This window comes from Hibiscus syriacus, unplaced genomic scaffold (assembly GCF_006381635.1).
Source record: "Hibiscus syriacus cultivar Baekdansim isolate YM2019G1 unplaced genomic scaffold, ASM638163v2 tig00112285_pilon, whole genome shotgun sequence".
Lineage (NCBI taxonomy): Eukaryota > Viridiplantae > Streptophyta > Magnoliopsida > Malvales > Malvaceae > Hibiscus > Hibiscus syriacus.
This window is the reverse complement of record NW_024063293.1, coordinates 3,305,472-3,320,614: the sequence shown is the minus strand read 5'-3', so window position 1 is coordinate 3,320,614 and position 15,143 is coordinate 3,305,472. Positions and strand designations below refer to the sequence as shown.

General features: G+C 37.0%; 1 protein-coding gene across 1 annotated transcript in view; it reads left to right on the top strand.

Moving 5' to 3' along the window:
- Nucleotides 1-9,501, top strand: part of LOC120177260 (protein SPIRRIG-like) — a 34,836-nt gene extending 25,335 nt beyond the window's left edge. The window contains 8 exon segments of the mRNA XM_039183477.1: nt 33-1,117; nt 1,120-1,146; nt 1,239-2,877; nt 3,054-6,107; nt 6,347-6,655; nt 6,840-7,146; nt 7,272-7,418; nt 7,803-9,501. Coding sequence (XP_039039408.1) covers nt 33-1,117; nt 1,120-1,146; nt 1,239-2,877; nt 3,054-6,107; nt 6,347-6,655; nt 6,840-7,146; nt 7,272-7,418; nt 7,803-8,978 — 7,744 coding nt within the window. The 3' untranslated portion in view covers nt 8,979-9,501.
- Nucleotides 9,502-15,143: the final 5,642 nt, after the last annotated feature.

The window sequence follows — 15,143 nt, the reverse complement described above, 5'->3', positions numbered from 1 at the left end:
TTCTGAAATGAGGTTGGGATTTCTTCTGATAGGTTGTCGGCATCTGAACTCCAAACACTTGTAAAATATATTCTGCAAACGAAGCTGATGAAATCAGGTTATACAATTGTTGATATGATGGAGAGGTTAATTCTCATGGAAGATGCAGCCTTGGAAAATGTTTCTTTGGCTCCTTTTGTTGAGATGGACATGAGCAAGATTGGGCATGCTTCGGTTCTGGTGTCTATGGGAGAAAGATCTTGGCCTCCTGCTGCTGGATATTCATTTGTCTGCTGGTTTCAGTTTCAGAACTTTTTGAGAACGCAAGCAAAAGAAACGGATCCCACCAAAGCTGGTCCTTCAAAGAGAAAAAGTGGCTCAAATGGGCAGCATCATGACCAGAATATTCTCCGGATATTTTCTGTTGGTGCAGTAAATAATGAGAATACTTTCTATGCAGAACTCTATCTTCAAGAGGACGGCGTTCTTACCCTTGCTACCAGTAATTCTTGCTCCTTGTCTTTTTCTGGATTAGAACTGGAAGAAGGCCGGTGGCATCACCTTGCTGTTGTTCATAGCAAACCAAATGCTCTTGCTGGATTATTCCAAGCTAGCGTTGCTCATGTTTATCTTGATGGGAAGCTAAGGCACACAGGAAAATTAGGATATTCACCCTCTCCCATTGGAAAACCTTTGCAAGTAACCATTGGGACTCCAGTTACTCGTGCAAGGGTTAGCGACTTCACATGGAGACTCCGCTCTTGCTATCTTTTTGAGGAAGTGCTCACACCAGGTTGTATTTGTGTCATGTACATTCTTGGCAGAGGATATAGAGGTCTTTTCCAAGATGCAGATCTTCTCCGTTTTGTTCCCAACCAGGCTTGTGGTGGTGGTAGCATGGCCATCTTAGATTCATTAGGTGCTGACTTGTCTATACCTACTGGAATGCAGAAGCTTGACAATGCAAGTAAGCAGGAAAACTCCAAGGCAGATGGAAGTGGAATTGTTTGGGAATTGGATAGATTAGGGAACCTTTTGCTTCAGCTCTCTGGAAAAAAACTCATATTTGCATTTGATGGAACATGTGCAGAGGCTGTTCGAGCATCTGGGACATCTTTCGTGCTCAATCTGATTGATCCTTATCAGCTGCTGCTTCTCCCATTGGAGGTGAATAGCATTTTGATTTTTCTCCCCTCTATGTGTAACTGTTTTGAAAAGTCATCTGAACTAAATTATTCTTCCATTTGCTGTGCATGCAGGTATACCGAGGTTTGGGCGTCTTAATGGGGATATCTATATCTGTAGGCAATGTGTGATTGGTGATACCATCCGGCCTATTGGTGGGACGTCTGTCATTTTGGCCCTTGTTGAGGCTGCTGAGACTAGGGATATGCTCCATATGGCCCTTTCACTTCTTGCTTGTTCACTTCATCATAATCCTCAAAATGTAAGAGACATGCAAACATACAGGGGATACCATTTACTAGCTTTGTTCCTGCGTAGAAGGATGTCATTGTTTGATATGCAGTGTCTTGAGATATTTTTCCAAATTGCTGCCTGTGAAGCATCATTTTCTGAACCAAATAAACTGAAACGAATTCAAATATCTACCTCGCCTACCAAAACTACTCATGAAACTGGCTTCGAGGAACTAAATTTTGGAAAGTTCCGTGATGAAACATCTTCTGTTGGATCTCTTGTTGATATGGATGATTTTTCTGCCCCAAAGGATTCATTTGGTCATATTTCAGAGCTAGAAATTGCTGATATGCCGGTTGAAACTTCAAACTGCATTGTATTGTCAAATGCAGATATGGTAGAACATGTTTTGTTGGATTGGACTTTGTGGGTAACTGCCCCTGTTTCTATTCAAATCTCCCTGTTAAATTTTCTAGAGCATCTTGTTTCCATGCATTGGTACAGGAATCACAACCTTACAGTCTTGCGCCGAATCAACCTTGTTCAACATTTATTGGTGACATTGCAGCGCGGTGATGTTGAAGTTCCGGTTTTGGAAAAATTAGTTGTACTCCTTGGAGTTATATTGGAAGACGGGTTCCTGGCATCTGAACTAGAAAATGTGGTTAGGTTTGTTATTATGACTTTTGATCCACCTGAGCTGAAGCCGCAGCATCAAATATTGCGGGAGTCCTTAGGAAAGCATGTCATTGTAAGGAATATGCTTTTGGAGATGCTTATCGATCTTCAAGTGACGATCAAAACAGAAGAGATGCTTGAACAATGGCATAAAATTGTCTCCTCTAAATTAATAACATATTTTCTTGATGAAGCTGTCCATCCTACTAGTATGAGATGGATCATGACTCTTCTTGGTGTGTGTTTGGGTTCTTCTTCCACTTTTGCTCTTAAATTTCGCACAAGTGGAGGTTATCAACGACTTATGCGTGTGCTTCCCAGTTTCTATGATTCGCCTGATGTATACTATATCTTGTTCTGTCTAATATTTGGGAAGTCTGTTTATCCAAGGTTGCCAGAAGTCCGCATGCTGGACTTTCATGCACTAATGCCAAGTGATGGAGGCCACGTGGAGTTGAAATTTGTAGAACTATTGGAATCTATAATTGCTATGGCAAAATCTACCTTTGATAGGCTAAGCATGCAGTCAATACTTGCTCGCCAAACCGGAAATATTTCCCAGCTTGTTGCAGAACTGGTGGAGGAAAATGTAGACATGGCTGGGGAGCTTCAAGGTGAAGCTCTCATGCACAAAACATATGCTGCACGCTTGATGGGTGGGGAGGCATCTGCTCCTGCTGCTGCAACCTCGGTTTTGAGATTTATGGTTGATTTGGCGAAGATGTGCCCTACCTTCTCTGCTGTTTGCAAACGAGCTGAGTTTCTAGAAAGCTGCGTTGATCTCTATTTTTCTTGTGTTAGGTTTGTCTTTGAGATATATTCTCCATTTATACTTGAACATTTAGTTTTGCATTCATTTCGAATTTAATACGTATATAAGAATCTTAAAAGACTGTTATTGATGTAACATAATGCTTATATGATCTCCAATCTGTTTCACTAGAAATCTTATATTTTTTATTTGCATTTTCTTGCAGGTCTGCTCACACTGTGAAGATGGCAAGAGAGCTCTCCGCACAGACACAAGAGAAGAGTTTAAATGATTGTGATGATGCTAGTTCACAAAATACATTCTCTAGCTTGCCAGTGGAGCAGGAACAATCTGCCAAGACATCAATTAGTGCTGGAAGTTTTCCTCAAGCACAAGTCAGTTCAAGTTCTGAAGAGATGCCTGTCACTTCAAATTTCATGGTTGGAGATAAAGAAGAGATGAAGCATTCTACATCTCAGGAGGAACTGAAAAGATCTATGCAGGAAGATGACCGAGTTATTCGGAATGTAGAAGGTGATGGTGTTGATCAGGTTTCTGCCGCCTCAAGCTCAAATGAGTTCAGCTTTCATGGTATTGAAGACGATCTGGCAATTCAACCGCCAGATTCTCAGAGTTCTGCATCTCTTGCTATCCCGTATTCTCCAATTTTATCTGATAAATATAAATACAAAATCCCCCTATCACCCTCTTCATCTCCCATTATTGGTCTGACTTCTTGGTTAAGTCTAAACCAAAATGAATCCCAGAATCCCACACTTGCCTCACCTTCCATGGACTCTTCTATTAATATTAGTGGTTTTGATCAATCCTCTGATTTGAAGTCAGGTTCCCAAGGGCCAACAGCTGCAAACTTGAGCTTTTCTGTTACAGCAAATCTTCTTCTGGAAACGGATGATTCTGGGTATGGTGGTGGCCCTTGTTCTGCTGGTGCAACTGCTATGTTGGATTTTATAGCTGAAGTACTTGCTGACGTTTTAACAGAGCAAATAAAAGCAGCACAAGTTGTGGAGAGCATCTTGGAAATGGTTCCACTCTATGTTGAAGGTAAATCTATGTTGGTTTTCCAAGGTTTAGTTCTTACAAGATTAATGAACTTTGTTGAAAGGCGCCTGGTGCGTGATGATGAAGAAGATGGGAAAAAGCTTGATAAGACCAAATGGTCCTCAAACTTAGATGCTTTATGCTGGATGATTGTTGATCGTGTTTACATGGGTGCTCTTCCCCAACCTGCTGGTGTTCTGAAAACTCTAGAGTTCTTGTTATCTATGTTGCAATTAGCTAACAAAGATGGTCGGATTGAAGAAGCAGTTCGTACAGGCAAGGGTCTTTTGTCTATTGCAATAGGAAGCAGGCAGATTGATGCTTATGTACATTCAATTCTTAAGAATACTAATAGGATGATAATGTACTGTTTCCTACCATCGTTCCTGAACACCATTGGAGAAGATGATCTCCTATCCTCCTTGGGTCTGCTAATGGAACATAAGAAAAAATTGCCAATAAGCTCTTCACAAGAAGATCCAGGAACTGATATCTCCACTGTTTTGCAGTTATTAGTAGCTCACCGACGAATTGTATTCTGTCCAAGCAATTTTGATACTGATCTAAATTGTTGTCTTTGTGTAAATTTAATTTCTCTTCTTCGTGACCAGAGGCAAAATGTTCAGAACATGGCAATTGATGTTGTCAAGTACTTATTGGTTCATCGAAGAGCTTCTCTGGAAGACCTGCTTGTCTCTAAACCTAACCAAGGACAGCACTTGGATGTACTGCATGGTGGTTTTGACAAATTGTTGACTGGAAGCTTATCTGCTTTCTTTGATTGGTTTCAGAACTCTGAACAGATGGTAAACAGAGTACTGGAGCAATGTGCAGCGATAATGTGGGTGCAGTACATTGCTGGCTCAGCAAAATTTCCTGGTGTAAGAATTAAAGGCATGGAGGGTCGTCGTAAGAGGGAAATGGGAAGAAGATATCGAGATACTTCAAAGGTTGACCAGAAACACTGGGAGAAAGTTAATGAAAGGAGATATGCATTGGAGGTGCTTCGTGATACAATGTCTACTGAGTTGAGGGTTATCCGTCAGGATAAGTATGGATGGATTCTCCATGCCGAGAGAGAATGGCAAAACCATCTCCAACAACTAGTACATGAACGAGGAATATTCCCAATTCGTAAATCTTCTGTGCCAGAAGATCCTCAGTGGCAACTTTGCCCCATTGAGGGTCCATACAGGATGCGCAAAAAGCTTGAACGCTGTAAATTGAAGATTGATAGTGTCCAAAATGTTCTTGATTGGCAATTGGAATTAGGCAAGACAGGGTTCTCCAAAGTCAAACATGAGGGTAGTCCAGATGTTTCTGATTCCGATTCTGAAGTAATTTTCAATCTTTTGAATGAGAGTGTTGAACAGAATGGTGTTGACTCTGAGCTATATGATGAATCATTGTATAAAGAGTCGGATGACGTGAAGGACGTAACATCTGTTAGAGATGGCTGGAATGATGACAGAGCTAGCAGTGTGAATGAAGCTAGTCTTCACTCAGCCCTTGAGTTTGGTGGGAAATCCAGTGCAGTCTCTGTCCCTGTATCAGAGAGCATACCTGGAAAATCTGAATATGAATCTCCTAGGCAGTCATCTTCTGTTAGAATAGATGAAGTCAAAGTTGCAGAGGATAAATCAGATAAGGAACTAAATGATAATGGTGAATATTTAATCAGACCTTATTTGGAACCTCTTGAAAAGATACGATTCCGATATAATTGTGAGCGAGTAGTAGGTCTTGACAAGCATGATGGTATATTTCTGATAGGGGAACTTTGTTTGTATGTAATAGAGAATTTCTACATCGACAGTTCTGGCTGCATATGTGAGAAGGAATGTGAAGACGAGCTCTCTGTTATTGATCAGGCATTGGGTGTAAAGAAGGATGTTACAGGTTGTATGGATTTCCAGTCAAAATCAACTTCATCCTGTGCCTCACCACCAAAGATATTGGTAGGGGGAAGGGCCTGGGCCTACAACGGTGGTGCATGGGGAAAGGAGAAAGTGATTAGCAGTGGCAATTTACCTCACGCTTGGCGTATGTGGAAACTTGATAGTGTTCATGAGATTCTGAAGCGTGATTACCAGCTACGCCCTGTTGCTGTTGAGTTATTCAGCATGGATGGATGTAATGATCTCCTGGTGTTCCACAAAAGAGAGAGGGATGAAGTATTCAAAAATCTGGTTGCAATGAATCTACCAAGGAACAGCATGTATGTAACCTGGAATTTCATTATTCTCTTTTATCTTTTAAATTTGTTTCAATGGTGACTTTATGATGTGATATTAGCTGCTTCTCAAAAGAGAGCTGCAATATCATGTTACACAAAAAGATCAACCCTTTGTCTTCCCTGTTTTTTTTAGAGTTGCTTGCCTTTCCTTATGTCATATGCATTTGGCAAGTATTTTTTTTCATGAACTTTACTTTGCTGTACTTTTTTTTTTGTATCAGGTTGGATACAACCATTTCAGGATCAACAAAACAGGAAAGCAATGAAGGTGGTCGTCTCTTTAAAATAACGGCTAAATCTTTCTCAAAAAGGTGGCAAAATGGAGAAATCAGCAATTTCCAGTATCTTATGCATCTCAATACCTTGGCTGGACGTGGATACAGTGATCTTACCCAATACCCAGTCTTTCCATGGGTTCTTGCTGACTATGAGAGCGAAAATCTGGACTTGTCAGATCCCAAAACCTTCCGCAAGCTTGACAAACCAATGGGCTGTCAGACACCTGAAGGGGTGGGGGAATTTAAGAGAAGGTCAATCCTAATTTTTTTCAAAATACCTTCAATTAAAAGAAACAACTATTTAAAAATTGTATCTTATATTGTGAGGCATGCTTGTTTAACTACATCCTTTTTTAGATTAATTGTTTAACCTCATCTTTAAATGTTAAATTGTATGCATATATACTGCTTATCATTCAGTTCTTTTATTTTTCAGATATGAGAGCTGGGATGACCCAGAAGTCCCAAAGTTTCATTATGGTTCTCATTATTCTAGTGCTGGTATTGTTCTGTTTTATCTTCTTCGCTTGCCTCCATTTAGTGTGGAAAATCAGAAGCTACAGGGTGGTCAGTTCGATCACGCTGATCGTCTTTTCAATTGCATAAGAGACACTTGGCTGAGTGCTGCTGGGAAGGGTAACACATCAGATGTGAAAGAACTGATACCAGAATTCTTTTACATGCCTGAGTTTTTGGAAAATCATTTCAACCTTGACTTGGGGGAGAAACAGTCGGGGGAAAAGGTATTGGTTAAAATTTTAAAAAATAAATCGTGTTTGTGATATTTATTTTTTTGTTTGGTAATGTGCAAAATAAAAGTTGTCTCAAATTTTTCATTCATGTTTTTTCTTTTCTTCGTATTCTGCAGGTTGGTGATGTTCTCCTACCTCCCTGGGCTAAAGGAAGTGCTAGGGAGTTCATCTGGAAGCATAGAGAAGCCCTAGAATCTGATTTTGTCTCAGAAAATCTGCACCATTGGATAGACCTCATTTTTGGATATAAACAAAGGGGAAAGGTGGGTATTGATATTGGCTTTGAAAGCATATTTTAACCTCCATTTCATGCAATCTCTAAAGATTGCTACTGATTTTAACACACACACATCTTGAAAAGGTTTTCAAGTCGCATAGAATTCCGCTGATATGATTTTCTTTTGTATTTTTTTCTGGATTCCTTTGGAGTTGTACCGAGTGAGCTGCCGTTGCTGATGGCTACTATTTAAGAATTAAAAAAAGTTGTCCTTTCTGTTGGAAATATTGTTTGTTTTCTCTCTTTTAGTTCCTAGATTGACTTCATTTACTTACCCTTATATAATCAAATCCCAAGTCATTCCAAGGTCATATCTTAATCTTCTCTGGTTTCTTCTTTTAATTCTGTATATTGTTGTTACAACTGACAGGCAGCCGAAGAAGCTGTTAATGTTTTCTACCATTACACGTATGAGGGAAGTGTAGACATAGACTCAGTTACAGACCCTTCAATGAAAGCCTCCATTCTAGCTCAGATCAACCATTTTGGACAGACACCTAAGCAACTATTTCTCAAACCCCATGTTAAAAGGCAATCTGATAGAAAGCTTCCTCCTCATCCGCTGAAGCATTCAACGTTTCTTGTTCCGCATGAAATTCGGAAAAGCTCTTCTTCCATTAATCAAATTGTCACTTTCAATGAGAAAATTCTTGTTGCCGGGGCAAACACTTTGCTCAAACCTCGAACACATACCAAATATGTTGCATGGGGTTTTCCTGATCGCAGCTTGAGATTTTTGAGTTATGACCAAGATCGTCTCCTTTCAACACATGAGAATCTTCATGGTGGAAATCAAATTCAGTGTGCTGGTGTTAGCCATGATGGTCATATTTTGGTCACTGGGGCTGGTGATGGTTTAGTTTCTGTTTGGAGAATCAGTGAGGATGGGTCTCGTGCAGTAAGACGGTTGCTGTTAAAAAAAGTGCTTTGTGGTCATACGGCTAAAATCACGTGTCTTCGTGTCTGTCAGCCTTATATGCTGATTGTAAGTGGATCAGATGACTGTACTGTTATCCTATGGGATCTGAGCTCATTAGTATTTGTTAGGCAGCTTCCTGAGTTCCCAGCATCAGTTTCTGCTGTCTATGTGAATGATTTATCTGGGGAAATTGTGACGGCTGCTGGAATTTTACTTGCTGTTTGGAGCATCAATGGGGACTGTCTCGCAGTAATTAGTACATCCCAGCTGCCATCTGATTCTATACTTTCTGTTACGAGTTGTACCTTCTCCGATTGTCAGGACACAAACTGGTATGTAACTGGTCACCAGAGTGGTGCTATTAAGGTTTGGCATATGGTTCACTGCACCGATCAAGACAAGACTGCCGGCAAGTCAAATATCAGTGGAACAGGAGGATTAGATTTGGATAAGCCTCCAGAATATAGATTGGTGCTCCAAAAAGTCCTGAAGTTCCATAAGCATCCGGTTACTGCTCTTCACTTAACTAGTGACTTGAAGCAGCTGCTGAGTGGTGATTCTAGTGGGCATTTGCTGTCTTGGACGTTACCGGACGAGAGCTTAAAATCTTCTTTCAGTCGGGCGTAACGATGTTAAAGTAAAATTTGCGTGATTGTCAGCTATAGGATCGACTTTGGGGGGTGGGGGTGGGGGGGGGGGGGTTTAAAATCCCCAATCAGGTCTGTGCAAGCTTTTGTGAGAGGAAGTGATTCTTTGTTCTTTATAACATTAAAATGAAAGGACAAGCAAGACAACAGAACAGGGCTGGCCAGGTGGACAAGTTGGGATAAATTATAGAGACGTGGGGAAAATTTCTTCCAGCCTACCATTATATTATATTTATGTTGAAAGTTACAAAAGAACTTGATGGCTTTGACCTCTCCACCGCAAGGGTGGGTTTCAGGCAACCCTTTTGTTGTATTTTTGACAGCCGGAGGACATTGATTTTGAAAATATCGCTCTTTTTTTTTTCTTTCTTTTGCATGTAAATAGACGGAATTGTTAGCGGTGTGTAATGAAGTTGTATAGCAGAAAAACAAATTGCATTGGAATTGGATTGTTCGGTGGAATTGGTCTGTCTATCATGGACGAAGGGATGTATTACTTTCGGCTAACTTTTTAGCACAACCGGGCAGTCGCTGCCCATTTTTATCGTGGATCATAATTTGCTTTCTTTCGAGAATTTGATTATTAATTTTCCCTTGATGCAGTGTACCTAGGTGAGTTTTTGCATCAGCTGCTTCATCCCCAAATCTTCAGTGCTTATGTATCATGTTGAATTGAAATTTACCAGTGGCACGTGCCATAACAAATATACATCGCTTGCACACCGAAGATGTTTAAAGAAACTGTCTACCGAAGATGTTATAACTCTTTAAGAAACTATCTAGGACACGGTAGCTTGGAATTGTCCAATCTCTTCCCACCAAAAATTGAAGTAAAAGGCAAAAACTCATTATAAGAAACGACTGTGTGTTAAGTAAATAAACATATGCTTTGCCTTTCAACCGAAAAAGGGTTTGCTTTGCCTTCCTTTTTTAAATGTCAAGGCTCAAAGCATGCGTTCCCAACTTTTACTTGTTCCTTTCTGTTTTATTATTATGCCTTCTTGCTTTTGCCGGGTGGTGCTGATCAATGTGTTTTACTTGTAACTTTACATTTACTCATTTGAATGTGAGATTTTAAGTACCCTACGTGTGTGTGAATTATTAACCTCATATATTCCTTGCCTTCTAAGTTTACGAGGTTCTATTCTTCTCAAATGTGGCATATCAATGGCCTTAACAGCTTCCCCTCTTTATCCCTTGTTTTACTATTATATTTTAAGATTATTATATTAATTAAATTTAATAATTAAGACTAAAACTTTAAAATTGTTGTATTTAGAAAATCACTCTCATATCTCTATTAATATCTGTTGAACAAAATATATATCTTAAGCTTTTCGTGATTATGCATACATGCCTTTATGTTGGTTTTTCTCTTTATAATTATAATTTTTTTTGTCTATCCAATCATACCTACAACCCTTTTAAGAAATTTGGTTCCCTAAAAAAGTTTGTTTCCCCAATTTGGTTGGATGTACCCCTGGACTGTTCTTTAACACTCCATCTGAGCAGAATTCTAAGGAACTTCCAGTTTTGGTGTTTCTGAAGAAGAAATCTAATCCAAAATTTGGATGCCTTTTACGATGCTGATGCTGATTCCGGCATCCTTTTATTGGTTCCCTTGTGCAAACCTACCACCAATAGCATCAAAACAAAGAGTTTACTTAATTTTCGTTTGTTATAAAAAGCATATAATATTAAAATCTTAAAAACAATTTATTTACTTTAATCATTTCCATCTAAGCAAATCATGAGAAATGTCAAGATCAGCACTTTACAAGCTTTTTTTGTATCACTTTCTATTGATTGGACTCTTAAGTGGTTGATCAAAGATTATGTCTCTTAATGAAGGGCTCTTTTTCTTTTGAATTCTTATTATTGGCACCGGTTAGATGCAAACAGAAGCAAAGCATCTCATGTATAAATAATAATAACTCCCACCAATTCTCATTTTGAGAACAGATAAAAAAATGGAGATCCACCTAAAGTTGACAAAGGGGGTCGATGAAAAGTTTGGAAATTCTCGCACTGCCTTTGTATGTCTGCATGGCATTGGCGTGCCATCATAATATTCTCCGTCTCACTTTGGACCACTGCCCTCTGCCCACCCAACCCCGCCCCCCCCCCTTTTATCATTTCTTCTCTTATTATAATATGAGGTAGCTCTGTTCTTATAGTATATTTTTTTAGTTTTATATATTTTTAAAATTATTGAATTAATAAAAATAGACGGTTAACAATATAAAATAAGAAGATATTTATTGAAAAAATAATATAAATCGTCTATTTTTACTCATTCAACAATCTTAAAAAGATATAAAACTAACCCTTTTAATATTATTAACTATACTTTATTTCCCAACCTTTTTCATTATAACTACTCTTGGTTATAAATAATGAACCAACATATCACGAAAACCACTCAAATCCCCTCTCCCCCCCTCTGTGTATATCTATATATATACACACTCTCTTCTTCTCTTTGATAAATATTCAGATGATAATTTGTTTATCTCCGGCTCGGGTGGCGTGCACCTATTAGCAGTTGAAGCTGCCAGCATGATCTAAACTTCCTTCTGTGTTGAGGGAGAGATCGGATCATATGGTAGCTTCACCTGTTGCTGGGATCACGATATGATTCAACATATTAGAGCCTTTCTTTGAAATCTACATCATTCAACCTCATTTCCGGTAAAAAAAAATAGAGTTTTATTCGATCGCAGGCCAATATATGCATTTTCCTTGCTCATTCATTTCTTTGTTTCCATAATGAGTGTACCTTTTTTTTTCCTAGCTACGTTGGAAAAGGTTCGGTGGTGTTGACTATCTTTTTTTGCTTTCATATTAGAAGCCTGAATTTGGTGCAACCACAGCAGCCGGTGGCAGCTTCCTTGTCCACATCTTCTAGAGGAATTTAATTAGTTTTCACATTAAAAATAAAAAAATATCAATTTTTTAACTATCCATATTTATTTCTTTTGTGGATTTAATATTTATTCTATAAATTTAAAATTGTCTTTTAACCAATAATCAGGTTGGTCTAATAGGATGAGATACTAAATCTCTTAAGCAAGGTCAGAGATTCAATTCTTGACGATTGTGAATGGAGCAAACTGGGTTGGGAAGGTCGTCTTTGCCTGTGCAGTACTCAATCCGGATTAATCGATATTTTTAATGATTTTGAGATAATAGTTTATGATTATTTTAATTTGATATGTCATTATGTCAACAAATAATTTAAAATTTATAAAAATATTTTAAAAATGAAAATTGATAATTTCAAAAAAAAAAAAGCATGCAATACATGTAAACTACAACGTTAATACTATTATCAAATATTTATGGTAAAAAGAAAGTTTAACTTCTTTTAAATGCCAAAAATTAAATTAAACTCTATTTGAAACGATGATAATTAGATTTAATTATATTTTAAATAGGTGTAATTGAAAATGTTAAGAAAGAATATGATATTTTAAATTATATGTAATTTGAAATATTATGTTTTTATTATCTCTATTTTTTAACTTTAAATTAAATTGTCCATTTTGTAGATTTTTCCCCAACTATAGCGGTATTAGTTGATGTTTAGGGTTTGTGAGAGGCATAATTTCTCCCTCTCTAAAACATTTATATTATTTTATTAATCGATTGAGTAATTAAAACATTTATATTAATTTATATATATGAACTTAGATCCCGATATTTATTTTAGAAATATAAATATCTATCTACTTAATAAAAAATAATAATATATTAATTTTAGAATAAAAAACCTAGAAATAAACCTTACTACTAGTAGTTTTTTTTACCATAATATGAAATAAAGGCAATGCTTATACAAATAGTAATGACTTATTCATTTTTAGAGTATTTAGTATTTTTTAAAAAAATATTATTTGTTGGATAAAATTATTATTAACTGTTATATATATATTTTTACATGTGTTTAATTGTTTACATGTCATATATTACATCACCAAAGTGATAGTATGGTATGTGTCAGATTATCTAAAGAAATGATGTGATATATGTTACGTAAACTGATGATATAACATGTTTCATATCACTAATAAGCACATATGAAAAACCATGCTAGCAACTGACGTAGATCGTTAGTCAAGTAATAGTTTTATAAGGGTGTTCATTGTCGATTTTAATTGAATTAACCGGACGAATTGAAATTTAGTTCAACTAATCGATCAATTAATTAGATGTTAGATAGGTAACGGCTAATAAAATTTCCAAAAGTTTGATTATCAATTAATTCAATTCAAAATTTATTAATTAATTGAAAATGTTAAATAATGAATATATTCTTGATGCAGTAGTCAAGACCGTAAAAAATAAAGCTTGCTTAAAATAACTTATAGTAGTAGTAAGCATTGCCAAATCCATGGAGAGTGATGAAAGATTAATTTTATTAATAAATAAAGAGTAAAAATATCGCATCGATAACATAAATTAATCATTTGTTAACTAATGATTTTCATTTAACAATGATCATTTCAAATTAAAATTTAAAACATTGAAGGTTAAAATATTAAAAAAAGAATAAACCTTAAAATGATTTTTAGATTAAACATTGGAGACTAATTTTGACCTTAGGCAAGTCTAAAATTGCAACATTCCCATGCTTGAACTATTTATTGTATATTCATTCTTCATCAATGCTTAGAGTTATTTTCAGTATATAGCTCAAGGTACAGATATAGTTGAAGAAGAAGAAGAATCTCCATTTCCCCAACAAAGAAAAGAAAGTTAAACAATAATTTCAAATGAGTTAGAGATCTTGACAAAAGGACATCATCATCCTTTCAAACTCCTCGTAGCTCACTACCCCATCGCCATCTAAGTCTGCCTCTCTGATCATCTGCTCTGCTTCTTCCACTTTTAATCTTTCTCCCAAATTCATCATCACTTGTCTCAACTGAAACCCGCAAATGGGATTTTATCAAACATTAATTTCCTCGTGGGGTAAATACAATGTAGTATTTATTTAAAGATAACTCTCAATCATTTAATGTTGAACGCTCACACCCCTGACATTCTTGGTACTAAAAAACGGGACCTCAAAGATTAAAAATAATTCATCTACTACAAAGGTCACTCGGTTCGTGCTACCATTAAAATATGAAACTCCCTCAAACTTTCTTCAATTTTGTGGAAAAAAAAATCCATAGTTTTATATTACTTTTGATTTTTCTATGATGGAGCATATTTTTTTCAAATCTCAATAGTGGGAGGTGGAGGTGGAGGAGGAAGAGAGTTGTATATCTTGATTCCACATTGGTCGAATGATGGATATTATAGATAAGAGTGGTTAATGGTTTTATGGGTTTTAGATTTAGGGTTGAGTTTTGTGAGTTTTAATGTGATTTTGAAAAAAAATCAAATTTGATAGAATGAAAAGAGATGATGAGAGTTTGTTTGTATCTTGAGAAGTCGAAGAAAACGTCGAAGAATGATGTTGCAGCATCAGTGTGACAAAGGGATGAAATTATAAAATTTTCATCTTTGGAGGAAGAAGATAAAAAAGAAAAAGAAAAGAAAATGACATGCATGGAAGCCGCATGAATTCCATGTCAATAAAAATCAGTCCACATATGGACCATGCGGTTTTTATTTAACCATTTCATTTATAATGGCTCCCTCGCCTAGTGCCATTCCCGGACCTAGCAGCAGCGGGCGGGCCGGGCCTCAATTCAGACCAGACCAGACTCTTCTTTGTTTGAGTTGCTTCAAACAGGAATACTTTTCTAATCGTCTACAAACTTATTTATAACCTCCTCCTTTTTCTTGATTCGGATTTCAGAATATTTCCTTTTATTTTTGTGAAAAGTGCGGGTCATGAGAATGGCCATGCAATGCACCAAGCATTTGCCAATTACCCTCTACCATGTTACACAAAACTCGCATGGAATAGAATTTCTCCGCCTCTTTCATGTGTCTTTGCCGTCTACTAATTCTCTCAAACCGTTTGACAATATTATTTTCAAATGCTGGTCTTTTCTTTTGTCCAACACGAAAGCATCCATGAGAGACAGAGAGAGAAAATACGAGTAACTTATTACTTGAACCAACACCCGTTAATGACAGTAAAAGTTTTAACACACGCGTTATGCATTATTGGTGGGGCATATTAAGG